The sequence below is a fragment of the Eutrigla gurnardus genome (genome assembly GCF_963514095.1).
Source record: "Eutrigla gurnardus genome assembly, chromosome: 21".
Lineage (NCBI taxonomy): Eukaryota > Metazoa > Chordata > Actinopteri > Perciformes > Triglidae > Eutrigla > Eutrigla gurnardus.
In genome coordinates this window covers 9342888-9369863 of record NC_139932.1, presented here as the reverse complement: position 1 = coordinate 9369863, position 26976 = coordinate 9342888, and the positions used below count along the sequence as shown (strand labels likewise).

The 26976-nt window shown below is 42.9% G+C and overlaps 1 protein-coding gene and 1 long non-coding RNA gene across 6 annotated transcripts in view; one reads left to right on the top strand and one right to left on the bottom strand.

The window, feature by feature from the left end:
* Positions 1 to 273: 273 nt before the first annotated feature.
* Positions 274 to 26976, bottom strand: part of anks1b (ankyrin repeat and sterile alpha motif domain containing 1B) — a 163511-nt gene continuing 136808 nt past the window's right edge. Inside the window, exons 20-29 of one of the 5 annotated variants that reach the window (XM_084038697.1) lie at positions 18734 to 18841; positions 17253 to 17456; positions 15069 to 15194; positions 12294 to 12365; positions 9089 to 9175; positions 7664 to 7801; positions 7352 to 7519; positions 4589 to 4711; positions 2767 to 2858; positions 274 to 1580 (exon numbers count right to left, since the gene is read on the bottom strand). In XM_084038697.1, coding sequence (XP_083894823.1) covers positions 1532 to 1580; positions 2767 to 2858; positions 4589 to 4711; positions 7352 to 7519; positions 7664 to 7801; positions 9089 to 9175; positions 12294 to 12365; positions 15069 to 15194; positions 17253 to 17456; positions 18734 to 18841 — 1167 coding nt within the window. In that variant the 3' untranslated portion in view covers positions 274 to 1531. Of the gene's footprint in view, positions 1581 to 2766; positions 2859 to 4588; positions 4712 to 7351; positions 7520 to 7663; positions 7805 to 9088; positions 9176 to 12293; positions 12366 to 15068; positions 15195 to 17252; positions 17457 to 18733; positions 18842 to 26976 lie in introns of all 5 variants that reach the window. The other 4 variants (XM_084038695.1, XM_084038693.1, XM_084038696.1 and 1 more) reach the window with 4 other exon arrangements.
* LOC311032081 lies at positions 4717 to 7344 on the top strand. The gene is made up of 3 exons (XR_014599149.1): positions 4717 to 4943; positions 6631 to 6699; positions 6780 to 7344. It is a non-coding gene; the product is annotated as an uncharacterized lncRNA (long non-coding RNA).

Below are 26976 nucleotides of genomic sequence, written 5' to 3'. Positions count from 1 at the left end.
CAGTCTGATTATGTTTTCTTGCCCAGTTCGTACTGAAGTGATTGCGTTCCTCGATCTCTGCAATTACATTTGCAAGTATAATTATATCACATGATGGCTAAACTTAAAAAAAACACAAAAAAAAACAGGACACGTAGTAATAAACTGTAATCATCCTTTCATTATTTCTCAGATTCCTAAAATATGTTAAATGGTCAAAGTGTAAAAGACTATTTTCATGTTGTGGTTGAGGAAAGGGAAATAACTTATGACAACTTTCGCCAAGGATGAGTAATGGTTTTACAAGTCATATTTTATTCCATGTGCTTTACAGGGATATAAATAATGGCCAAAATTACAAAAATCAGTGTGCTGGAAGCCCAAGCCTATGTACATAAGTTGGTCAGCAGTGATGTCACCAAGTAATCCATCGCAGTTTTCCCTCAAAATACAATCTCTACAAACTACCATTTCTTTTCATTTCCAACCTTTATTTTGGTACCTTGTTTCCAGTGCCATGTACTGCAATCCTTTGTTTTCTCTTTTACATTACATGTATGAACAATGAGTTGGCAAAATATCTATGTACATTTTATAATTGGATGATGTCTCATCCAAATAATACAGTAATACTGCGTTTAAAATATTACATCTGCTAGATAAGAGCCCCATGAGAAATGATGGAGGGTTGACCTGACAAGAGTTAGCGAGCCACCTGCAACAAACTTTCTGCGTATAAGTATGATCATATAGTTTCAGATTTGTAAAGGATGGCCATCATTCTCAAGCCCAAGGTTTTCATCTCATCATATCATAGAAAAATAATGTAACATTAAGACAACAGTAGACAAGAATTGCACAAGAATAATCATAATCATCATGGTAATATAATACTCTCATATTAAACATTAAAATGTCGGGCAATACGAATAGAATACTTTTTTTTTAACGCCAGATACAGTTTTGTTCACATAGGTTGATCATCCGTCATGAGACACACGTCTCATCGGGACACACCTGTTGCATCTCCGACGCGTTGCAGCGAGTCCAATCACATTTACACGCTTGTGCATATATCTCTATTATTTTCTGAAGTAAAATAATAATAATAAAAAAAAAACAGCCAGCCGTCCTCAAACCAATGCCCATTCCAACAATGACACATGCCCAGTGGTGCCTTTCGCTCGTCCATTGTCTGTAAGCAACAGATGCCCTGTAACCACACTCTCTGTCTCCATGGAGATGCTGTGACCTCCAAAAAGTTCACAGGTCACGCCTCCCATTTGGGGGCATAAAACGGATACTGCTGTCGTTGCAGAAAGTTGAGGCTGCTTAAAATTAGTGTACATTCAAAACAGACCGTTGTCTGCCAAGATGCAGTCCTTTCAGTGTGTATAAATGTCAGTTTGTCATAGTTTACTGTGTCAAGCATCATGTGGATGAAATGTGAACATGTTGTAGTCAACCTTAAACACTGGAGTAGCATCCATATTTGTAGTCCTTTTGTAGTCCATTTTGCATTGTATGTGACAAGGTCCGTGTTTAGGGCTGGCTACATTCTTTGCATTCCACAGTAATAGACATGAGCGTCCGGCATTGCCCTGCAAATGAGATGACATCACTTATCGAGAGAGCCCTCACACCCGCCTCTCCACCGGCCCCCCTGCGCAGCAAATCCAAAATGGCCACCATGCGTCTCACAAGCCACATGCTAAAACCTTTTACATACAAGATCCCTCCCCCGCCCCTGAATAAAACAAGATCTATGGCCAGGGAAAATCCATTTGGTTAAAAATGATTCTGAACATATACACACCCATGTGCTGAAAAAGGTGCTATAAAAGCAACAAAAAAACAACAACAACCAAAAAAACTACTTCTTCCTGGGACACAGGACACGACTAAAGTTGTCTGTCAAAGAAATTCACAAGTTTGTTAGTAGTTTAAAAAAAATAATCTGATATAAAGAATCAAAAAATGTGAATACATTCTAGTAGCCTGCTGGATGAACCAGTTGAGTCAAAGTTAGACTGTGCTACATCACCTCTCCTGTAATTCAGCTCTCCTCTTTGATTAAAAAAGGTCTAAAAAGTCTTATCTTTCCTCCAGTTGTCATGTTTCGACAACGGCCCTCCTCATTGTCAGCTCCCACACTGGGCTCAACAGACAGCTAAAACACTGTCACAGCTCTTAGCAGTATTCTGGTTACAAGTGTCATTCAAGTTGTCAGGGGCAGTTGGACAAAGGGGCTGAAATGTAGAGAAAAGCGAGGGATGGAGGCAGTCAGAGGAGAAAAAAAGAGGAGAGAGACGAAGCCAAACGGTTGCACCCATCAACAGAAAAAAAAAAAAGTTGGAAGCAGAACAACTGACTGCTTGATCGCTGACTGACCAACAAACAGGAAGTGGAAAAACGGAGCGGACCATTCCCCCTACAGGTGGAGACAGAGAAGTGCACCACAGCCCAGGGTTCAACGGTCATGCGCCAGCCCTGCAGGCAGGAGGACGGGGCCCGGGCCAAAGAGGGGGAGAGCAGAAACAAAAGAGACAAGGAGAAAGAAGAGAGACAGCGCAGCGCCAAACGTCATCATGCAGTGGACAGGCTCGGCTAACAAGGACGGGGCGGGATGTTTTGTTTATTATTTTTTCAGCCGGTGAGGTGACGCGGCGGCGTGCGTCGCTTGTGCCCAACTCCGGGGCGGGGCCCCAGTACAGGGCAACCTCTGAAAGGCACACACACACAGGAGTGGACAAGGCGGGTGTATGTTAGAAAATAGTGGTCTCGTACTTGGTGTTGACTCCTCTCTTAGCCTCCTGACCCGGCTCCACAATCCACGGCACGTTGGCGTGGCCCTTCTGGTCCATGGACGGCTGCTCCATCTGACGCAGACACAGATGGAAAAGGAGAGGAAGCAGGGAGAAGTCGGGAAAAAGAGCGGAATTATTTTCAACGACCTGCATATTCTCAAGTTTGAACATTCTACACATTGCTATTGATTTTGTACTCCTTTAAATGCAGGAAGCAAACTTCATCATGACACATTTTGAATGCCAACGGCCGTTTCTGTTGGATATTGACATTTTTGCACACTGTAGGGGAAAGTTTCTGATATAATTTAAAGCTAATAAATTCAGTGAGTGAGACGGTAGGAGGAATGAGATGGAGGATGTGTCATTGAAAATTAAATGTGAGAGGGAGATGAGATAAAGATACAAATAAGAAAGCAGAACACTTCACAACAAGCCCAGTCTGACATTCAAAATAAAGACATTTCTCTCAATTGTATATCTAAACATTTCTGACGCAGGATCCAGTCGGTCCTGTTATGTGCTTTACTTGCAGAGTGCACTTCCCATACACCCTTGCAGAGCCGTGGACTGTGTCTGTTGCTGCCACCGTGAAGCTATTGTGGCTTCACAGCTGAGAAACAAACCAAACAATCTACACTGCTTTTAAAAATAACCCCACGGCAACCAATCAAGCGGCTGGGTTTTGTTGCCGAGGGTGTTTTTCCTCCAATCTAGTGGTTTATTTCCAGGTGATTTGGGGGGAGGGGAGACTTGACTGTGAGGGCTGCAGGTTTGACAGTAGAAGACTACATTTGTCCTTGCACACCTAATCATAGACACATATTAATGTATTGAATGTGTTTAAATAGAAATTACATTTAAAGATCTACATCTTGAGGGTTAATTTCAAAGTCCTGCAGTACACCAACAAAGTCACGTTTCTCTTATCTTGTCTCAACAAACTGCAACAGTACTACAGAGACTAACTCAAATATTGATCCAGTTGTCTCCCTCTCACACACAGACACCACAGCAAGACCAAATAAGCTTGTTATGGGGTTACAGGATTAACACACAAACACACTTTAGATCATAGCAGATCAACACCAGCATTCTTAAAGAAGAGCATCGCCAGGATTAGTTTCAACTTCATCAATCACACATGATGACCATACTGAATGAACTATGCCTGTCTTGAAAATACGTTTTGTATCAACACACATTTTTTTTTTTGGTTTTCTGCAGAAGGGTCAAATCCTGAAGTAACGCAGACCTTCAAAGGACCAGCAAAAGGTTATCAAATATGATGCAAAACACGGCAAGTCTATTGCACTTTAACACATTTGAATAATTTCTTAGCACACTGTGTCAGCTCTGATCCTGCAGGTTTCTTTTGATGACTCTTTAAATATTCAACGGCCTTGTGTGCAGGATGAAGATGTGGAGGAGTGAGGAAAGGTGTGGATCAGAAGGAAAGACAGTCCAAGCGAAAAAGCTCAATCCAAGCAAGTTTTAATGGACTGACTGTTTTAAGTCGAGGTCTGATTTCTACTCTGTATTAGCTGTAAAGAAATTACATTGTTTGGCTTTGCACGACTTTCTGATTTGTTTTGTTTCATTTTAACGCTACTGATATGGAGATCGAGGTAGTAACTGAAGGATGAGACACACACACTCGCTGCAAACAGACCAAGGATGCAGAGTGAGTTGAATAAAAGCGACAGAATAAAATGGAAGCACTTACAGGCGGCGCTTTTCTCCTCCACTAAAAGAAAATCATGTGAAAATAAAGCATAAGAGAAGGAAAAGGCGTGGAAGACCTGTGACTGAGCTTTGTGAGGAAGATGGAAGAGTCGAGGGGGAGGAAGAGGAGGGTGGAGAGGAGGCCGGTGAGGGGTGTAAATGTGGCCCAGTGACCAGCGGCTGACGGGGGACATGATGACCTACAGGGGCAGAGGTCATATACAGGTCAAAGTTGGCCTGAGCAGCAACTCTAACACCGAGAACAACCAAGCAGCAATGCAAAACCACAGCGTTGACAGAGCAGCTGCATGGCAACAGGGAAAGGCAACACCACTCCAAAACCAAAGCAGAACCATGGCAACAACGTGGCAGCTAAGTCATCGCCCTGGCAACAGCGTGGGACAGCAGCATTACAGCAAGACTACGGCAACGGTAGGCAATGTTACGCCACATTTATTTAGCAACTCCTGCATGGAAAAAAAGCACTCCCGGCAAGACAAATATGGTGCAGCCACTGTACAAACATCACTCTGCAAAAGCATCTTCACAGGCCAGACCCAGTTTTCTGTCTTAAAGTCATGAAAGATTCTGCCAATGAGGTCAGATAGCTTGTGATTATGTTTCATTTGAGCCAGCTGCTTAGAAACAAGCTATTTTCACTTCACTGGGAGGCTCTTTCACTCCTTTATAAAAAAACAAAACAACAACAACCCATGAGATTGTAAAACAGGGTTAAGGTGATGTATTTCAATCCTGTTTGGAAGCTACACTCCGATTACAGTAACATGCCGATGCTGATCAAAGACAATAGTCATATCAGACACGGTCACACTCATAAGGGCAAGTTAATGGATGTTGAGGAAGATTTACAAGCAGATACGCTCACGTAACACACACACAACATAAAAATGAAAACAGGAGGGTGTGGAGAAACAGATACTTGTCGGTAAACCCCCCCAAAAACAAAGTAACAGTATTTTAAAGCACTGGGGCTCGAGGGGTGCTGCAGCATGGAGATTATGGCTGGCAGGTGGCAGGAATATTAAGTGGATCCTGCAGTATCTTTGCCCTGCTGCACACCACAGGCCATTAACTACATCTCACACACGCACGCATATGAACACAGAGAGGAAAAAGGCAATTAATGGTTAACGTGACGGTTGCAGAGTCAGCAGATTGCGTGTACACATGCCATCGTCCATCATCTCTGTAGGCACAGGACCACACACAATCTCTGCAAACAACCACACACACAGGAGCCGAGCGGACGCCACAAACACAGCGGGCTCTTTTTCTATCTTTTCTCCTCCTCTTGTCTCTCCTCGCCCTCTCCACATCTCGCTCTAACTTTAGAAATTCCTCCGAAGCCACCGATTTCTCCTCCATCACCATCTCTCTTTTCCATGACTCACAGTATGTAAATGCACTTCAATTTGGTCTGTGAGCACGCTGATATCGCAGCCGCCGTAACTCAACGCCGGCCGCTTCAGACACACGTGTCGCCCTGCCAGCCGATGCATCATGTGTTAGCGTGCCTATTTTAAAGCTCTGTCTTGAGTCAACGGGAGGTCGACAGGTTTACAGATAGACTTTGTGACGCTTTGGTTGGAGGAGGCATGAAGAAAGGGGAGACAAGTGTGCACATACACACTGCAATTCATGACAGAATGTGGGACACAAGTATCTAATAGCACAAAGTTCAAACAACTGTTAAAGGGACCCTGTGGCATTTTTGACCACTAGTAACGTGATCTAGCCGTGATGTTGTGCGTGCTTTTTTTGTATCGTGGGCCCGGAGAAACCAGTTCACACTATTCCATTGATTGCACTAACAAACATAAAGCAAAGCAGGTTGCCAACAAAGGCAATGAAGATGAAGAGCTAGCAACGCATGGATGTAAACAATGCCTGACCCATGGTATTGGTGTGGAAGCATACCACTGTTCACTCTGTTAGCTGCTAGCCCCCAGCTCAGCTGTCAGTGTGTTGAGAGCTGTGTGGAGGCAATCCCTCAATCATATGCTCTACATGTTAATCTAGCAGTAGGTAAGTTGTATGTTTTGCAAAAATACACTTCATCAAATACACTAAAAAGCAGCTTTCTGTTCATCCTTTGCAGGTTGGCCGTTGCTCAACACACTCCATCAGCGACGCCAGCATTCTTGACGAGGATTTGATGGACTGAAACGTGAGTAAATGAATTCTCCATCCAATGCTGCAGTATGTAGGAGTCGTCCACATGAGGATTCTTTATCTGCTCACACACAGATCGAGGCGAGCAAAGCAAGCCTCCCCGGAGCCCTATGCAAACAGGCCTCATCAATCAGCCCCGTGTGGAAGAGACTGCAGGGACAGGAAGACCGAATGGACGCTTAACGGATCAAATACCCACCTACACCTCTGCCACAGAGTCCGCTGGGCCAAGACTCTCACACACAAGACACAAGCGATCCGGGATAATCCCAGCCAACCGAAGTTAGAGATGAAAAGAACGTGTTTGAGCAAGGATGACAGACCGACCGGAAGAAATCTGAGCAGAGGGATGGACAGATTCCAGTGAAAATGGGACAGAGTTGATGGGATGCTGGTTAGATTTGATTAGAAGCGGAGTGTGAGAGAGGTGTTATCAGAAGTGAAAATCCATCTTAAAACACAGTTCTTCTATTTTTCTTCTTCCATAAACAATCCTGTACTGTATATTGATTTTGGAAATGGCAGCTTTAAGATGTAGAGAGATTCAGTTGATAAACAACAGCCTCTTTCAACCAAAATTCTTCAACTCTAGATCTCGGTTTAGGATGGATTCTCCCTTCGAACAGTTGTGCGGCAGCGGAGCTTACAGATTTGCGGATGTTGACTCGAGGTTTGGGGACGGGTTTGCTGGGCTTGCTGTCAAAGCTCTCAGGCAGTGTGGATGATCCGTGGCCGCTCTTCCTGGCCTGCAGGGCCAGCTGGTAGGCCACCTCGAAGGCCTGGCCAAGTGTCAGGATGATCTCATACGCCAGGTTCTAACAAGAGGGCAAAGGCAGGGGAATACAATGTGATATTAAAGGCACTATGAGTATAACTGCATTTTTGAAATTCTTCATTTCGGGGCGGCACTTTAAAATCAAATTTGCTTCCAAACACGCGGACACAGAGGCAGTACTGACCACATCAAAAGCAGTGAAGACGTGGCAGTAGTGGTGACTGGACTTGAGGTCTTTGGTGATGTAGGCAAATGTCGACAGATCCTCTGGATCCTGAGCCGCGCACGAGATGTTACGGATCTCATGTTCCGCTATGATGTTCTGCTGAGACATAAAGAAAAACGGAGGGAAGATAAGGAGGTGCAGAGAGAGATCATCTCCAGTGAGCCACTTCATGGGAAAACAAATCTGATTTATTAGTCATCTAAATTTCACACATCCCCAAACCATAATCACTGTCACACAATTTTGGTTTGGGATTTTTTCTGGAGTCACTGATTTGGAATGTGTCCTCTGGTACTGTCGCCGGAGAACACTCTTGTCTTTGTGTTGTGTGTTAATTAAAATCTCTGTGCTGTGAATTTTAGCACTTCAAAGCCCCGGAATAAAGTTTTAGTGAGATATTACATTAGGTAAACAAAACCGTTTTTTGTTTTGCATCTTTGCATTTGGTAGTTTATCAGCCTATTGATTGTATTTCTAAGGTGCGTCTGGTTTGTGTTTGGTGTCTACTGGGACAGCAGATACGATAAGGAGAGAGGATAGGGATGATAGACCCAGAGAGGTGAATCCAGGTAAACATAATTTTACTGGTAGGTGTCATCTGCTGGCCACCATGTCATCACTGTTGGTGTGCTGCTTAGAATTTTAAGAGATGTGCCAGCTTACGTGAGCGTTGCCTGAACTTAAAATGCACTGATCATCTGCAAATTATGCTTATCTTCCGCTGTGTGAGTGTGCGTGTGCATAACAGGGGCTTAAATACATAACCTTTCTGCGAGCAAGCAAGTGGCTTATAATTTTCTGAAAATTGATTATCACTGTGCCACCTTTATTACCCACCTGAGACGGATTAGATGCTATTGTCTTACAAATCTGCACGGGAATCAGTACCTGATAGGAATAATTGACTTCTTAGTGTGAAATTATTAACCATGTAAAACACTGTCTGTTAGCATTGGCACAGAACTAGCATCACTTCTTACTCTTTACTCTTTGTTTGTGACCTGATGAGATGATAACTGATCCGTTACTATACATGCATTTTCTCAGTATAATGTTTTTTAAGAGTGTATATTTGTCCAACCGTTCGTTCTATGTTTTGTTCTATTTCTATGCATCTTTAAAAAGATACGTATTTTTATAAATTCAATAAAGGATTTGATTAACTGAATTGTCTGTTATTCATTTTTTTTTACATCCAGGTCATCCATTCCATACAGATTATTGCCCTTTTTTTCTTCTCTCTTTTACACCTTATTGATTATTACACCATATTTTTAAATCAGTCGGGCCGCAGCACAAACAGACACCGGTGCTGATGTCACTCAAAAGCCAGAGCGTTGGCGTTCCACTTAAGAGGAGAAGAAGGTGAGCTGCGAGCGTTACCTTATTTGTGGCATCGATGAACTTCACCCCTTTGTAGGACACGGAGAGGACGATGGTCGGCACTTTCTTCATCTGTTCTGTCGACTTCTTGGAGAGCACAAAAAGCAAGAGAGAGACAAAAAAGTGGAGAGATAACAATTAGGCACAACATAAGGAATAGTCAAAAAGTGCACAGGAATGAGTTGCAGTATTTAACTTTCAACACTCCACAATTGAAGATTATTATTAGTTCCAGATTCATTCATTTTGTTTGGTAGAGATCTCCACTGAATTTAGTAAGCTTTTAGTTTTTAACAGGACTTAGTCCATGTACCTAGGCCTGTAAGCACATGAGAAAAACAATGAAACAGAAACTGAGGTAGATGAGCTAATCAAACAGTCTATTGATGACTTCCTCCTTTATACTTTTAAGTCAATTCAAATCTCTAAAGGTTGTCAGGCGCCTCATAATAACAATTGCTTCCCGATTACGTTACAAAACCCAATCGATCGCAGCACTGCAAATCCAATAAGTCTATTAGCTTTTAAGCCACACCAGGCTCCAACTGTATTACTCTCCTCATTCTTTTTAATTACATATCCGCACTTTAACGTGTTTGAATTACCTGTGTTTAAACTTACTATGCAGCCTTACTGTCATTTTTTCCAAAAATGTATCAATTTTATGTACCGACCATTTTTTTTTAAATTTTCGACATGCATGACTTTTTTCCCCCTGAAAGATTTCACCATGGCTTTGGACTGTTTTGGACTCATACAATTAAAGGGATTTTTTATGACTTTAAAATCATTATTTGCAAAACATTTATCAATTTTCTGGACTGACTTTTTCTGAATTTTCAACGTGCTCAACATGCTATGGTATGACTTTTTTCCAAAAAATTTCACCATGGCTTTTTATTACTTTTTTGCACTCACTACATCAAGACATTGATTGACACACGATATACAAGCATATGTTATGACTTTTAAGTCATTTTTACAACATTTTATGAATTTTGTCGATTTTTCACTTTTTTTTTTACATGCTATAGTATGACTTTTTTTGGGGGGGGGGGGGGGGGGATATGTCTAAGCCTTTTTATGACTATTTTGCATTCACTACATCAAGACATTGATTGACATGCGATAAACAAGCATATGTTATGACTTTTAAATCCTTTTTACAACATTTTATGAAATTTGTCGATTTTTCACTTTTTTTTTGACATGCTATAGTATGACTTTTTTTTTTACAATATGACTTAAAGGTAGTTTTCTTGCATAGACACGTTTTTATTTAGCAGTGGACAAAGAGGAAACATGGGAGAGAGAAGGGGATGTGACATGCAGCAAAGGACCTCCAGCCGGGATTCGAACCTGAGTCTACTACGTATATGCATACATGGGTAAATGGCATGCATTCTAACCACTCAACCACCTGCTTGCCAATGCTTTTTCATGACTGTTTTGGACTCTCTGCACTCAGACTTTGATTGACACACGATAAACAAGCATATGTTATGACTTTTAAATCCTTTTTACAACATTTTATGAAATTTTCTATAGTATGACTTTTTTTTTACAATATGACTAAGGCATTTTTTTTTAAATGTAGTTTTCTTGCATAGACACGTTTTTATTTAGCAGTGGAAAAAGAGAAGACATGGGAGAGAGAAGGGGATGTGACATGCAGCAAAGGACCTCCAGCCGGGATTCGAACCTGAGTCTGCTGTGTATATGCGTACATGGGTAAATGGCATCCACTCTAACCACTCAACCACCTACGTGCCATGACTTAGCCTTTTTATGACTGTTTTGGACTTACTACACTCAGATTATGCTTGACAAGCTATATGAGCGATTTTTAGGATTTTTTTGTACGTTTTTGCAATTTTTTATAAATATCGACTGACTTTGTCTGAATTGTGTTTTTATGAGTGCTTTAGACTCACTACACTCAGACTTTGCTTGCCAGGGTTGCTGGCATGGCTCAGTGGTAGAGTTGGAGCCCCACGTACCGAGGACGAGTCGACACGCCCTGGGTTCGAATTCAATTTTCCACATGCTATAGTATGACTTCTTTTTCCCCCTGACCCCTCCAAGCTGTCATTCTACCTGCTAAAAGGTTTGACGCATTCAAAGAAAGCAACTTGAGATGAGTCCCTTTCCTCTTTTTCATGATCACTGCTTTTCTTTCATCTCTTGTCATCTTCTTCTCTCATCCATATTTCTATCACACCTTGTCCCTCATTCCACTCTATTCGCCGTTATCCTCTCCTTGTCTGTTTCTTTTCTCTGTTGCATCTCTTTCCTCCCTGCTCACAGCGTGTCGCTGCTGCGGCTCTGCCATGTCAGGATCAGCTCGTGCTGAAGAGCTGACGAAGGCAGAGCTGCCTGGCTTCGCTGGAAGATACCCAGCTAGAGGCTGTGAAGTTGGGATTTAAACAACTCCATAGCGGAAAGATGGACAGTAAGGATGTAAGGAGGCATGCTGGGAGAGGAAGAGGAGCGATTTGGTAAAGAAGGAAGATATGTTCACACGGTAATAATAAACGCCAGACCAATATGACATCTCATTCCACTTAATTACAAGCAGTGTCAAACTGAGGAGGGAGAGCAGCAAAAGAAAGAAATATGTCCTCTGATGTGGTGATATACATATAGAGAATGGAGGGGGGGAGACGACCAGAAAGCTTTACTCATGAATATTAAAATGTATCTGCCCACTGCAGCAGCTAAGGATGAGGGAGAGATGATCTGGGCTAGAGGAGAAAAGGAGTCACAGTGAAATATGGAAGGAGAGAGGGAGCAGGAGACAGATAACAGGAAGGAGAGGAAACAAGAGTGAGCAGCAGAGCTACGCAAAGTAAGAGGAAGAGATCATGATGATCTGAGGTGAAGGGGGGGGGGGTGTTATCGAGTCACCCAGGCAAGGATATTAAAATTAAATCCCTCAATACACTTAATCCACCATCGTGATATTCTAAGTTTAAGTTCTCGTGTGAGGGCAGACTACGAGACTGTGTCCCAGATTCTAAACGTCCAGAAAGTCTTTTGGAGTACACATTTACATAATCGGCCATGTGCATTCATGTTTAATTAATTACAACGTGGGTTTTATTTTTGCAGCTTCTGTCCGATTTCTCCAGAGCAATGTCGCCGCGTCCCAGCAATAGATGTTAATAGCAACAGTAGATGTAAAGTGTGTTGGGCTGTACTTTACCCTCATTTTGGCACAAGCGTCTTGTGTGGACTCCGTCCCCCTTAGCTCCTTCACCAGCATGGAGCCCAGGTACTGTGGGAAAAGACACAAACGTATGCTTCATAAATACATACGAGGGTCATGACTGTTAAAAATACTCTGTAATCACCCAAACCTCTGCTCAAATGTAAAGAAAAGCCTGTGTTCCCCTTTAAGAGGAAGACGTGTCCCACCTTAAATCAGTTCTGCACATTAAACCAAACAAAAATAACTGATGTCTCCTTCAGGTCCTGACTGTTTTTCAATAATCTTTATGTTTTTGTACTTAAGTTCTGATGAAATAAGTAGTTCTGTGACAAATAAACTAAATTCTCTCTTTTATTTTGAGTAATTTATGGATGCGTTGTTCACATTCAGCTGTAATAACTGTAATAAAGAAAAGAAAGACTGCACACAAGCACATACACAGCAGTGATTACATCCACCTTGAGAGGCTCCTCGAGGGACATTAACATCCTTCTGCCAGGACGCCACTTTGTGGTCAGACATTCTGCACACGTAGTATCTGATTTAATAAAGTAGCTACTAATGGCGACAGTGTATTACAGGGACAATGTTTATGTCGACATTAGAGCACTTAATGGGTGTGACATCCACCACCTCGCCGTGCCCTTCCCACTCATGGAAGAGGCCCTGTTCCTTAAAGTGGGACCCTAACAAGGCTTTTAGTGGATTAGAAGAGACATATTTACAGATGTACCCATTTTATACGACAGTTATTGACCCCAAAATCAAGAAACAAAATATTGAATATTTACCCCACGGGATTAATCGCTTATTTGATTAGTGATAAATTCATTATAGGAGCAATACAACCTTTTGAAAAAATGACTTTGTTGGGGAGTCTGGTCCTTGGTGGATTAGACGAAGGTCATTTGGGCATGTTAACAATTTTTTCTTGACTGCCAACGACCTTAAATCGCTGTTATGGCAGGGTGGCTGGCAGTTATCCTAGAAACTGCATTACAGCTAAACACAAGACCAGCTGCCGTCTAGTCTACCGTGTCTCTAATCGCTGGTGTACACAAACACACAGGTCTTTTATTAGTTCCAAATTAAATTCAGAGATGTCGGTAACATAACAGGACTAAGAGACTACCGCCTTGCGAGCAGCTCTGTGAGGCTGTACTCGGTGCTTTGGTACACTCTTGGTTTAGTGTTTTAGCACGCTAATATTTGCAAAAAGCCCTCAACACAGAGTAAAAAAACAAGATTGATCATCAGAAAGTCATTAGTTGGGCATGTTTAAGTCCTAAACCAAGCTGTAACTGAATACCAGAATGCCCTCATATTTTGTGTATTTCATGTTTCTACAGACTTCATATAATATATATACGTACATATATGTATAATTCATACAAGATAGCCCACAGTGTCGATGTTGATGATGTAGAAAAGCCCTGCAGATATGTTAACATCATTATGTTAACATATCTGCAGGGCTTTCACTGGAAGTGGATTTGCACCGACTTCAGATAATATTTTCGAGCTGTGGTGGTAAAGTTGACATCACAAAGTCAGGGTGATGTATGGAGATGAAAATGTGAACGGTGCCTTTATTCGGTTCTTTTGGCTTTTTACCACCCCTCTTCCTCTCATTACCGTCTTATCCATCTAATTCATTCTTATTCACTCTCCATCTCCTCCCCGCTTGCCAATATTCACACCGAGTGCTCTGCCTCCCCCTCTATTGTGGCTGCCATTTATCTCACTTTCTGAGCTTTCTGGAGCCCGGTGACCTGGGACAGCTAGCTTTTTAAGGGATGTCGTTGTGAACGGCTCCATGAGAGCGCCTCCGTATTTTCCCCAGGTGGGACCACGCGTTCCCCATCATCCACCTAAAGCAAATCGCCTGTGAAGTTGTACATATGTCTGAAGCCCGATGGTCCACGTTGTTTTTAGCAATCTTCTGAGGTGAGAAAATGAAAAAGGGGGTATTTATGACTGAGGGAAGACACACCCTTGGGAAACTCTTATCCCTTATTCACTCAGCCTCCCTCTCATCTTGTCTTCAATCATATTTGAGTCACATTTTATTCCTTATCTCCCCGTCCCATTTGTTCAAACCTGAATTCGCTCTTCGAGTATCTCTTTCCCGTCCTCTCTTACTTCATCATCTTCCTCTCCGTGTCTTCACCACAGCGCCACCGAACCAATCACAACAGGTATTTCCGAGATTACATTGCCACTCCATGTGGCAGAGAGAGCCAATGGCATCTCAAATTGCAATGCTGCACCGCTCCGAGAAAAGTAATCATTGCAATCTGGGTGCTGAGCATATAACCATTCAGAAGCGCAAGGCTGTATCCGTGGTAACGTGGATATGTAACATCCTTTATGTAACTGGCGAAGGTCTAAATTTACCAACGAGCTGAGAATAACGGAGTGAAAGGGGATGATTGACCTTCATTATTATTACCTTACTGTCGGTGTGTGTTGACAGCATGGAATTAGTCAACATCACAAAATTATGCCAACTATGTTGATGATGATTGATTAACCTTTTTTTTTTTTTTTTTAAACAAAAGTGTCAAAAATCTTCTATATTATAAGGTCGAGTCTCTTTTCATTTGAGGTTGTTTGTTGGACAAAATGTAATTTGGATTTTGGTCACTATTTTCAGACCCAACAATGAATCGACAAAATCATCCGCGGTTTAATTGGACACTTGCAGCTGTACTGTATTTCCGTGCACACACACACACACACACACACGAGTGAAGGGCTTGGACTCACGTAGGCCTCGTAGTCACAGGACTGGAAGATGAGCTTCTCGGGGTGATGCTGCCAGTACTGCACCGGGGTGGACGAGGTGGCCTCGTTGGGCGGACGCAACGTGATCGGCTCGCACCACTCGCCTGCCTGAAACGACAACCAATAGCGTGTTAGGACACAAACAGGATGGCGCAGCGATACAAGATAGGGCGTGACATCAAGGCGTGTGCAGCACTCTCCTTGTTGCTATAACTCTCCGGCCTGATAAACGCGTGTATGTTCATAATGTAACAGCTTTCCTGACTGAACACGAACATCTCTTCAAAGGGAGCGAAGCCAAGAGGAAATTAAACTTGGATGAATCACGCTCGGCTTCTGAATGTTCCCATTCTTTAGCTCACTTTAAGACTCTTTGCTGCTTGCTCAGCGCCTTTTCACCTCCTGAGCTTTCATCTATTAAACAAAGTAAATACCCAACCGTTATCTGCATACCTCTCGAATGTCTGCGGATAACAATAATTAGGTTTTACGCTCTTTCATGCTTCTGTAAATGAAACCTGAGGATATGATTGCGTGAGGAGGTGTGCACGCATCCTGTGCCAAAGACTGTTTATGTGGCGATCCATATCTGATTGCTTGCGTGTGTAATCCGCGTCGGAACGTCGTGGAGCTGAGATCTTGCAATCAGATACAAAAATGTTGGATAAACGGCCTGAGGATAAGCCGTTAGGAGCAGACATTGACCAAATCTACCCTAAAGCCTCGCAGCTTAACCATATTACACGTTTCCGGCCCACACTTTGACCCAGTTGACGGACTCAAGTATTTAAGCTGCTACCTTAAGGAGCAGAAAATGTGTTGTGCGTGTTCTCCTGGGTGTTTGAGGCGGCGGCAGCCGGGGAGAAAAGGGGCAATTCTCTAATAATTAACATTTTCCTGTGGCGAAGCTGAGTCATCGGTGCCACCTCAAGAGGGTTGTTTCAAGAAAAGGGGGACACTGTGACGCACACACTTTCAGCAGGGTAAACATAAGTGTGTTAGTCTGCGTCGGTGTGCTCTGTGATTCACACCGAGACACAAAAAGACCCTAATCACAGCGAATCAAAACACAGCTGCCGCCTCGGATGTGTGCGTGCTTCTGCACGTGTGCCGGAGTCAGAGTGCCGTTTCTGATTAGAAGTCATGAAGTTATCATTTTGGATGAGAATAAATTGGGCTTGAAAGTTGAGACACGTATTCTGAAAACGTCTTGTTTATGAGGGACTACAAAAAAAAATCTAATGTTTGATTTTAGAGACGACTGAAGATGAATATTTTTTTCATAAAGTGGCAGATTATGCCTGATTGCATTTGTAAGCAACTGCTTCACTCCGCCCCCTGCATTGTGGTTTGCATATTTTACAGCACAAAGTTTCAGGCATAAATTTCCTTAATTGTAAACTTTATACGAGCACTAAACTGCAGAGACGGCTGCTGGTGTCAGATGGTCCGTCTGCTGCATGTTATTAATGATGTCTTTCACAGGCAGATAAAGAAAAAAACAACAACTTTTGGCTCACATCTTGTAGCTATTAGGGGCCTAGTTTTAATTACTGAGATACTTCATTTATGGTCCTGATTAGAAATGTGATACTGCCTGTAAACTCATTACTTTATTAGTGCTTTGAATTTGTAAAATTACAGGATACAACTTTGAATTGATCACTTTTTATTATCTGATTACAGCAAGGAGGAGACTTAAAAGTAGAGTATTAAAGGATAAATCTGGAGTCATTTCAAATACATTTTTTCACCGTGTGTGGCTCATTAATACTACTGAAGGTGTAAATGTTTAAAAATGCCTCAGAAATTATGTTTTCTTTTTTTAAAAAGCCTCAATAATTTCCAAACAGCTGATCTGTTTTAGCAAATGTTACTCAAACAATTGGTAGTACAACCTTTGTTGGGGACTATTTTCAGCTGCGGTTTAATACAAATGTGGTGCTCTAGTGAGTGTTTGTGAAAAATAATCATTGCTCATGTTCATGGCAATTAAGGAACATGCCATCCGATGCTACAGTGTGTCTCATTGATGTGTTTTGTCATTATCAAAAGTATCCTTTGAGCATTCAGCCAGCCAAGTGTTTCTCTCACTAAGACCATTCACAATCCTCCCCCCTCTCTCTCCCTGCCTCCATTCATCCATCCTGTCCTCCCCTCGCTCACCATGCTGACTTGGGCCATCTGTCGCTCCAGCTTGGATCGCGGCACGTCCTCGAAGTAGTTGTCATTGCTGCGCTGCCTGCGCCGGGCGTCCGCCTGCATGATGAGGTGCTGCACGTCCAGAGATCCGCCCGGGACCCCCGCCGTGTACGCTGCCTGGCCCACCGACGGGCTGAGCTGGGGAGGAGTGTGGTTCCCGCCGGGCTCCTGGGACAGAATGGGGGTGGGGGGGGGGAGGAGATTGGAAAAGCGGAGGGAAGTAAAAGAGGGTTCATTCATCATTTCATAATGTGCTCTGTCACTGGTGCAAGAACAATAAGTAGGGCAATTGCATCCGCCATGCACTGTCACAATTTATTCTTCAGCTACAGTGTAGACATGCTGCTCAGTGCCAGCATCCAAAACGTGCTTAGAAAACATCGTGGACAAAGACACCGTCCTGTCATTGATGGTCTCAGCTGGTCCAGGAAGTGTCCTTACAGCACAACACTGAAGCCTTGCCTGCTGACTGACTGTCTCTCTAAATGGCTAGATCCTTAAAGTGGGAAACGCTGGTCATGTAAGAGCTCCACGCTGAGTGGAGACTAAAACTCCCCAAAGAAGTAGAACTTGTATATGTTCTAATGGTGTAATGGTTTTACACACTAAAAGGTCAGCTCTTTGTGAGCCGAGGCGTTTTCACTCTCAGTTGATTACAGATGAGTACAGCCTCGACACAATGGGCCTTTTCAGGTGATTATCTTCATATTTACTGGCCTGTAAGAGCTGAAGTGTTACAAATGTGCCTTTGAGTTCTCATCCCGAGCCTCCTTCTGTTCATTCAGCCCGTTAGCTCTCATGCAGCCAGCTGACAGCCACTGTTTGTGTTACTGACACACTGGAAGAAGACGCCAGTCAAACTCACCTTTTTTACATTTCACAAGCTTTGATGAGCCACATATACAATCTTTTGCTGCCTTTTTCTGTTATTCTTGTTCGAATTCTGACATTTTATTGACTCAATACACCCGAGTGACATTTTTCCCCCTAATAAAGTTTTTCCTCGGTACGTAACTGCAGTCCTCAGATGGACATGTGACACAGTGGCCGGTTGAGGCCATTTAAAGTACAGAAAGGAATCGACCAACACATTGCCAAGGGCCTCCCGTGGCTCGACATCACAAAGAGCAAGAGACTATTATAAGGACATTAGAGCGTAGCCCCAGTGAAAGCCAGTTCCTCGTGATTAGTATCCAGGACAAGCCGGCAGGAAGCAAACTACAGCGGGTCGGCCATTTTGTGCCTGGTGGATAGAATTGGGTAATCATTTGGGTTGTAACAGCCGCAGTGGGGAGGCAGCTGCTCCCTCACTGCCCTCTGGGAAGGCACCAGAGCTTTCTTCCTCTGTCTGGTGAATTCATCATTTGAATCCACGGTGGTTTAGATGTTGCTTCAGGTTTTCATGGTTCATATAAAATACCGTCTGCTCGCCGAGACTCACTCACCCTAAGGGAGATGGCCCGTGGAGGTTTTTGTGGGGTGTCTTCGTGTAGCCGGTCCCCCAATGAGGCAAGGATCCGTTTTCTGTGTCCGATAAGACTGATCTTCAATACCTGAACAAACACACAGATATCAGACATTATGGTTAAATTACACGCAGTCAAAAAATGATTCATTAAAAGGCAGCACTGAAAGGATAAGTCGGTTCACAGACAATTAATCGAGTAAAAGTGCCAAATATTTACTAGTTTCAACTTCTGAAATATGAGGATTTGGTGGATTTTCTCAGTTTCGTTTCACTGTTTAGTCGGACAAAACAAGCAATCTGAGCAGAATTTCAGAGTTTTGATAAACAATGTGTTATTTAGACAGAGCGTTCTCTGCAAACACACATTATATCGTGGTTCAAAAGTGGATAATAAGATTATATCAGCATATGCCCAAAGAAACGCTGCATAAAAAGGTACAGATTATCAACATCAGGAGCCTCAAAGGGAGGATAATACTGCTCAGAAAAGGGTGACGCAGAGAAAAATCACTATCACTCTAATGAGTGCATAATGACATAAGATGTCTCCGGGCATGAGCATACATCATTTCATTATTATAATTGCATACACTGGCTTGGACGTTAGTTGTGCTGCTACACAAACAAGATCATTTTACATCATTAAGGTAAAACTCAGAGACAGAGAGTGTGTCCTACAGTATGAGACTCACACAAAGAGGAAAGACTGATGCAATTAATCTGCGATCCTATAGTAATTTACTAAGATATCTGAAGCAGGAAACGTATCAGGATCAATGTGAAATAAAGGATTTGGGGACTTAAATTCATATATGAGGACTTAAAAGCAAATAAAAGAACCAGCCCATGAATATTTAACCACTAGGCCTGAGTCAGGCTTCAGTGAGAAACAGCCCCAAACTAATGTCCGATTTTCAGCTTCTTTGTTAAGAACATCATCTGATAAAACATCGACACTAACTGCCATTAAAATGCTAATTCAACGATATCAGATTGAGGCACATTTATGACAGTCTATTGTTTTTCCCCAGGTGCTCATTACGCAGGCACAAACAGAGACAAATTACACACACACACTTGGACTCCAATGAAAGTGTTCCTTCTTTCCCCAGTCACAAGGCGTCCGCCGACTGTGCCAGTCACCGGCGTTTCCAAAGAGACGAGCTGGAACACGGCCGCTTTGTGCAGCGCTGTTTGTTTGAGCCGCTCTGGCTGCCGTACATATGTCAGTACACAACAAACCGCTGCTGGCTTTTATTGGGGCTGCCTCTGCAGGTCTTCCAATAAAAAGGTATGCGCCAGTGTGAGCGAATGTGCGTTTGCGAGCGTCTTCGGGGCAAAAGGTGGTAATTAGCCTCAATGCGAGGCCTTGCTGCGAGTCTAATGATTCTCCCAACACACACACACACACACATACTTCATCATCTCACGCACCAATTACTGCTTTACATCTGGAAGGGAAACATCAAAATACACACTGGCAGAGATAACAGTAGCCCGTCATCGTGTGTGTGCACAAAAGCTAAACACACACAGGATATAAAAAAGCCAATCCCCACCATTCTCAATAGTGCACATAATATGCAAATTGCATGCAAACAACTGATCTATAATGCATCAAGGAAGCTTAAAAATGCTTCCTCTTGTTTTCTTTGCTCAGTAGGTTCCATAAATTAAATCTTATGTTGCACAGTAAATAAGGAAGAGGAGCAGTTTGAATAGCGAGATGTGAAAACGGGTTAAACTACATGGTATTCAGCTCTTCTTTGCGTGGAAATAATGTATTTAATTGTTAAAATTAGTCGGATCAAAGGGAAACAGAGGAGAGCTGGGACTAGCGGGTAGTGGAACTAATTGGCGTATTATGGCCGCCCCTTGCTCCCTCCAACAATTTTTATTCACTCATCTCTCCCCTCCTCTCCTCCCTCTCCTCCCAGGGCTGCACAGCTCGCTCTCTTCCTCTCACACACTCCGTCCTTTATGAACACACAGCGTCGGTCACTCTCCAGCATCCCTCCCTCCGTCTCCGTCTGGCTCTTTGTACCGACGTTGACATTGACTTGCTGAATTTGGTGCATTACGATCATGTGATTTTTGTCTTTTTAAAAAAAAGCTCACTTTCCACGCAGTTTTTTTTTTCGATACAAGGGTCAATATGATGGTATGAGAAGGCGTTGTATCGCTCCAGCAGTAGAAAAGGAAATTACACTTCATTCAAAGACTTTAATTATTGAATATAATGAAATCTCATTGTATTCAGTCTCATTCTCAGGCTTTTTATTTTTAATTGTTCATTTCCAGTGTGTGTTTATTCATTTCAGGAGTTCTTTTAGGTGCAAGTTTCACAGCTTCTCAGTTATGACTAGACTTGCTGCCTTTCGTGTTTTCACTGGTCTGATAAAACCAGCTATTTCATAAAGTCACCTTGGCTTTGAGGAGGCCGTGATGTGTTTTCTGACATTTTATAAGCCAAATGATGAGGGCATTTCCTAACACAATCCTCTGCAGCTTAATCCACAATGACAATTAAGTTCATGAGTAAAAAATACTTTACACTTGATTTCCTTAAAGGTGCTAAACTAAAAAAACATAGCATTGATATTGCAGCAAACTATTTACAAAGTGGAGTAATGTCTGCCTCATCCTAGATCTGAATGTGTAGCATATTTAAAATAGAGATTGCAAGTCAGCACATTTGACCTGGACCTGGAAGTACAAACTGTAGTAAAGGTTCTGAAATATTCATCCTCTGGCTTCTGCACCACTGCCAGTCTGTCTCCTGGGGGGGTAGCGTGACACCAGTCCTCACACTGTTGTTCATCACATTCAGATGCACACATGCTCCAGAGAGATGCATCTGTGTGTGCGTCTGTGTGCTTCACTACGTCTTATGCAACAACATCTCCTTCAACAACAGTAGAACAGTAGAAGCCTCAACCTCAGCCTGAAGTTCAACTGTCACCATGGCAACACAGAGCCGCAGCAGCAGTAAGCCACCCCCCCCCCAAAATAAAAAATATATATATATCCACATGAACGTGGTTGTGTACACACACACACACACAAACAGCTGTTTCAGAGCTCGGAGAAGAAGATTATATCGTTATCCCTGAATGGATGAGGTTCCGGATGCAACCCGACCATTATTGTTAAAACACAGACTCACACTCTCACTCTCCCGGTGATGCTTGACTGCGGTATCGCCACATTTGCATTCAAATTACATTCATAGCAGCTGCATATACTGACTGGGAAGAGTGTCCGGCTACCACAGCATCTACCCATTGCTATCCCATTAACCGCTGATCTATTTAAAATCAACTCGGTTGAACTCGACATGATCTCATACTTCCCCCGCCCGGGTCTCTCCACCGTACCTCTCTCTCTTCACATTGTGACCGAGTGGCTGAATGAGGGTTACTTGCGTTCACCACAGTACGAAGTGATGCTGTTTGCCTCCAGTGTGTGTCTGGGCTGCTCTGTTTGTGCCTTGTGTGTGTGTCTTTGTGTGTCGATCGATGCACTAATCCCGTTAACAGTCCCGTTAGCCCAGATTGAACGGGCTTGATTAACGGGATTAGCCGCCACACATACCGGTAACGGAGCTGTGCTCTCCAACAGGCGTCTCCTCTCCGTACGAGCCGGCACTCAAAACAAACATTAAACCTGATTTAGCATTATTAATATTTGTGTATTTCACCTTCAAGTTATTTAATAAAAACAACCCATTTTATAGAACATGCAAAAGGAAACTTTTATAAACTTCCAAGGAAATTCTAAGAACACAGTGACCTCTTTAAACAGAAGAGGGACCACAGAATAAAGATGACGGCTGTGACATATTTTGCAAAGAAACCAGTGCAACAATAAGGGGTAAGTGGTAAGCGTCAGTGATTGGGGACATTAACAATGACCTTTCTCATTCAGGACACTGGAGACACAAAGCCTTTTCTGTCTTTTTGCTACTGGCGGGGAGTTTGGAAGCTGGTCGGCTCACCGGAGCGTAAAAACCCAGCGAGGGAACCAACAGTCCCGTCACTGTCTGTGCTCAAGCTAGCACGTAGTTTTAATGATGGAAAGGGAAGGGACTCAAAACGCTTTCATCAGTGTCTTTTGCTCCCGTTTAATCGACATCGACTTGCCTGGATATCCCTTTCAACGCCCTACCTCCGTCTATATTCCGATTCCCTTGACCTCAAATTACCTCTCATCATCTGCTCTCATGCCTCCCACTTCCTCCTGACTACTCCCGCTCTCGCTACATCCACGTGATAGAAGGAGGCTAAAAGAGCAAAGACAGTGGGAGAGAGTGGTGTGATGGTGTCAGTGAGTCGGCCTAATAAAAGAAGAGAGCGGCTTCTCTTCAGCCTTGGTAACCGCGTGTGATTGGTCCATCTTTGTTTGCTAGTTTTGGGCTGTGTGCATCTACCTTCTCCAGGCTCATGTCGATATGACCGATCACCTCTCCCCTGTAGGCTAAAGGTCGTGACCTCTGTGATACGCAACCCTTTGAAGAATGCTCCATCGATTTTTCCAGATCAAAGAATCACTTGGGTCAGGTTTCCTATATTGCCCAGGTCAGAATACACTATAGACCAATTGAATGGTAGTATTGATCAGCAAATAGCCCATGTCTGTCTCAGTGGCCTCTTAGAGGCTGAGTACATCAAGGTCACGGCCTCTGTTTCTCGGCAAAAAGACATTTAAATATACTTAAAAGTGCATTAGTATTCTCTACCAGAATAAATTGTTCATATAAAGTAGACTTTAAATAACATAAAGACTAATATTAGTTTGATATTCTGGGAAATATGCTTATTCTCCTTATTTCGCTAAGAGTAAGATGAGAAGATTGAAACCACGAAGGGAACAACATTTTCATACCAGCACCTCTAAAGCTCAGTAATTATCAGGCTGTGTATTGTTGGTTTAATCTGTACAACAACCATAAAATAAATTAAAACTAACAGGGTTATTTTCCAGACTATTCCTGGGAGCAGTAGCCAGGCAACCAGTGGAGACTCCAGGAAGTTACTGCAGGTTTTATTCATTTAAATATTATAAAACGTTGGTGAATTTGGTTGGTGGCTCAAACATTTGGGTGTGTTAGTGCTGATGAACTCTGGACTCCAGCAGTCCTGGCAGAGCAGCAGAAATGCTGTATTTCAGTCATATGAATCGGCTTTTTGCAAGACATGCAAATTTGAGAATTAACATTGGCATTATGCCTGAGCTGCGGTAAAAAGCCAAAATATATTCGCCTCCAACTTGCAATCAACAGGGTTTGTTATAGTGAAGTATTGATGTAATGTGAATAATGAGCGCGGCACACACTGAGGGTGAAAGCACATACATTCAGAAACAATGCCTGGCTCATTTTTCACCCGGATTATTGATGTTTTTCTAACCGCGAATACTTAATGATGGCTGGCCACCTTCCTCATCGCTCCATCCCCCACATACTGTTTGTGTTGTTGGGAGGTGGAGTGATGAGTATCGATTTGCCTGGACTCTCAATAGACTGGACACACACACACACACACACACACACACACTCGACACACAACACACTGAATAACCCTCAGAAAGCAAGCAGGTGTGAGTGATGCTGGGATCAAGACAGTGGAGTCCAGTTTTGGGCTTCACCTCTTTGCTCCACACACACACACACACACACACTATATGTATACATATATAGGCTATATATACACTATATTGGGGGGAGGGGGCATCAGAGGGAAACCAGAGACCACTGGTTGCCTAGCAACCACAGAGCAGAGGGGAGTTGCAACCAAGGGTTATGTGTCGAAAAATTATGTCCAACAGGGACCAATAGGAAGGCTCGTTTCAGTGCTGACGGAGCAGGCGGCCAATGAGACGGGGCCATTAATAAGCCTGCCTACATGGAGACAGATATATCTCCATGAATAGCATGAGAACTGTAACTATGACAGTGTGTGTGTGTGTGTGTGTGTGTGTGTGTGTGTGTGTGTGTGTGTGTGTGTGTGTGTGTGTGTGTGTGTAAACGTTGCAAATTCTGCAGGATCAAGGTTGCAAGCAAGATCTTTGAAAGCTTTTCCCTACACACACACACACACACACACACTTTCTTCGCCACACACAGAGGAGCTCATGAATTGAACTGCCAATACGATGAAAGTGGAAATGGTATATGCTATTTTTCTGGGTTAATAAATACTTCAAAGCCCCGAGATGGAACCGATTTTCACACTGCAGAGGAGCAAAAGCTCTCCTTAGGCCGTGTGTGTGTGTGTGTGTGTGTGTGTGTGTGTGTGTGTGTGTGTGTGTGTGTGTGTGTGTGTGTGTGTGTGTGTGTGTGTGTGTGTGTGTGTGTGTGTGTATTTACGAGTATCTGGCTGTGGGTGCTTCAAAGTGTTTATCCACCTCCAGTCTTTTCAAACTGTAAAAATGCAAGTTAAAGTAGAGCGATTTCTCGACACAGAAACAATAATGAAAATGTATTTAAACTCACAAATGCATTTATATGCATCATTTTTACAGAACCAAAAGATAATTATTAACAATTAAAGACGCACAACCTGGATAATAGGGTGCTTGTAGCAGTCATGTGTGCATTTGAGATCTGTGCTTGTTTGCCTGTGTCTGGGAGGTGCCAATCTCCTATATTTAGAATTCCACCACAATTTACAGTAAAGGAGGTTAATCGCTGTTAAATGTAAATAAATAAATAAAATAAAAGCCTATTACGGGTTTCTCTGATCTTCAGACAAAAAAATGGAATGTGAAGCACCAGTAATTAATAAAATCGTTTTCCTAATTATACATTTTACATCATGACTTGTAATTTAAGCTTGTAATTGACTAAATTGGGATGCACGATTAAAACTAAAACAATTAAATTGGTTTCTTGGCCTACAGTAGGTGTATACATATTTGGTAGCGGTTAATCTCGACATAAGAACTCATTTGAGCGGTGCGATCTATTTTAATGAAGTGGCGCGTAAATCTCCAATGACTTAGCGCTCACATGATAAAGAGTCACATTTTGGGGTTACAAAGACCTGGCTCCTGATCTACATCAGATATGCCAACATCTAAATTAATCACAGCCACATCAGAGCAGCAGTGTAAATGTAGCCAAACAGTAGTGGCAGCCAATGAGCGAGGTCAAAGCTGTGGAGTTATATTTATACCTGAAGCAAGATGCCATGTCCTACTCGCTTTGAGGTTGTTCAAGTCATCACTCTGATGTTTATCCATAAAACACACGCATACGCGGCAATTTCAATACTCTCAGCCTCGGTCACCTTACTTAACCTGCCGACAAGGACAAAAGTTTCAGGGGGAAAACCACATCAGCTGATTAACAGTCTGTGTTCCTGTTTTGTGTCCCAGTTCAGTCCCAAAATAAGAAGCCAGCCCTTAGAAAACAAACTCTTCCCTGCTCATGTTAAACAGTGAAGGGTGTGAAGTAGAAGTGTTAACGCTATGACTCATTCCTACACTTGCTTTGAAAGAATTAAAGGTGTATTATAGGATATTGGGACCGTATTTGATTGCCTCCTAATGGCTCTCAACGTGGCCAAGACTTAGCTGGTGGCTAACAGTACGAACTACAGGAAATGAGCAGAGCAGCGGTCAGTGGGGCACGCTCACACACTCACACACACACACACACACACACACACACACACACACACACACACACACACACACACACACACACACACACACACATATATGCACTAACAGCATGTGTGGTCAAACCGGTCAGTCAACAAAGCAAGAAGTAGCTCTGATAACAACACACACAGAGGGAAATAGGCGTCATTGTCTGCTGAGGGAGCCGTTCCTCCTCTATATCTCTAATAGCACATCGTTTGCTGCTATATTAATGCTCTGAATGTCATAATGCGCCGAACAAAATAGAACAAAACCAGCCGTGAGTCCGAAAATAACCAAAAGGATATTTAGGCTTTAAACCCTCAGCATCAGTGTTCCAGTACCTGTGTGTTAAAAGCCTTTGTCCGTGAAACGTCTCTTCCAGCATCATCTATCACGCTGTGGTTTCACCGGGCCACCGAGTGACTAATGCGGGTCACTGAGGGGGAATCTATCGCCGCGACGATCCGATGAACGGGACACCGGATGATGATTGATCGACCGGCGTCTGAGGTACAAAGCATCTGGCAGGATTTCCAATTCAATCTTTTCCGTCTGTCCGGGCTGCAACAGCTA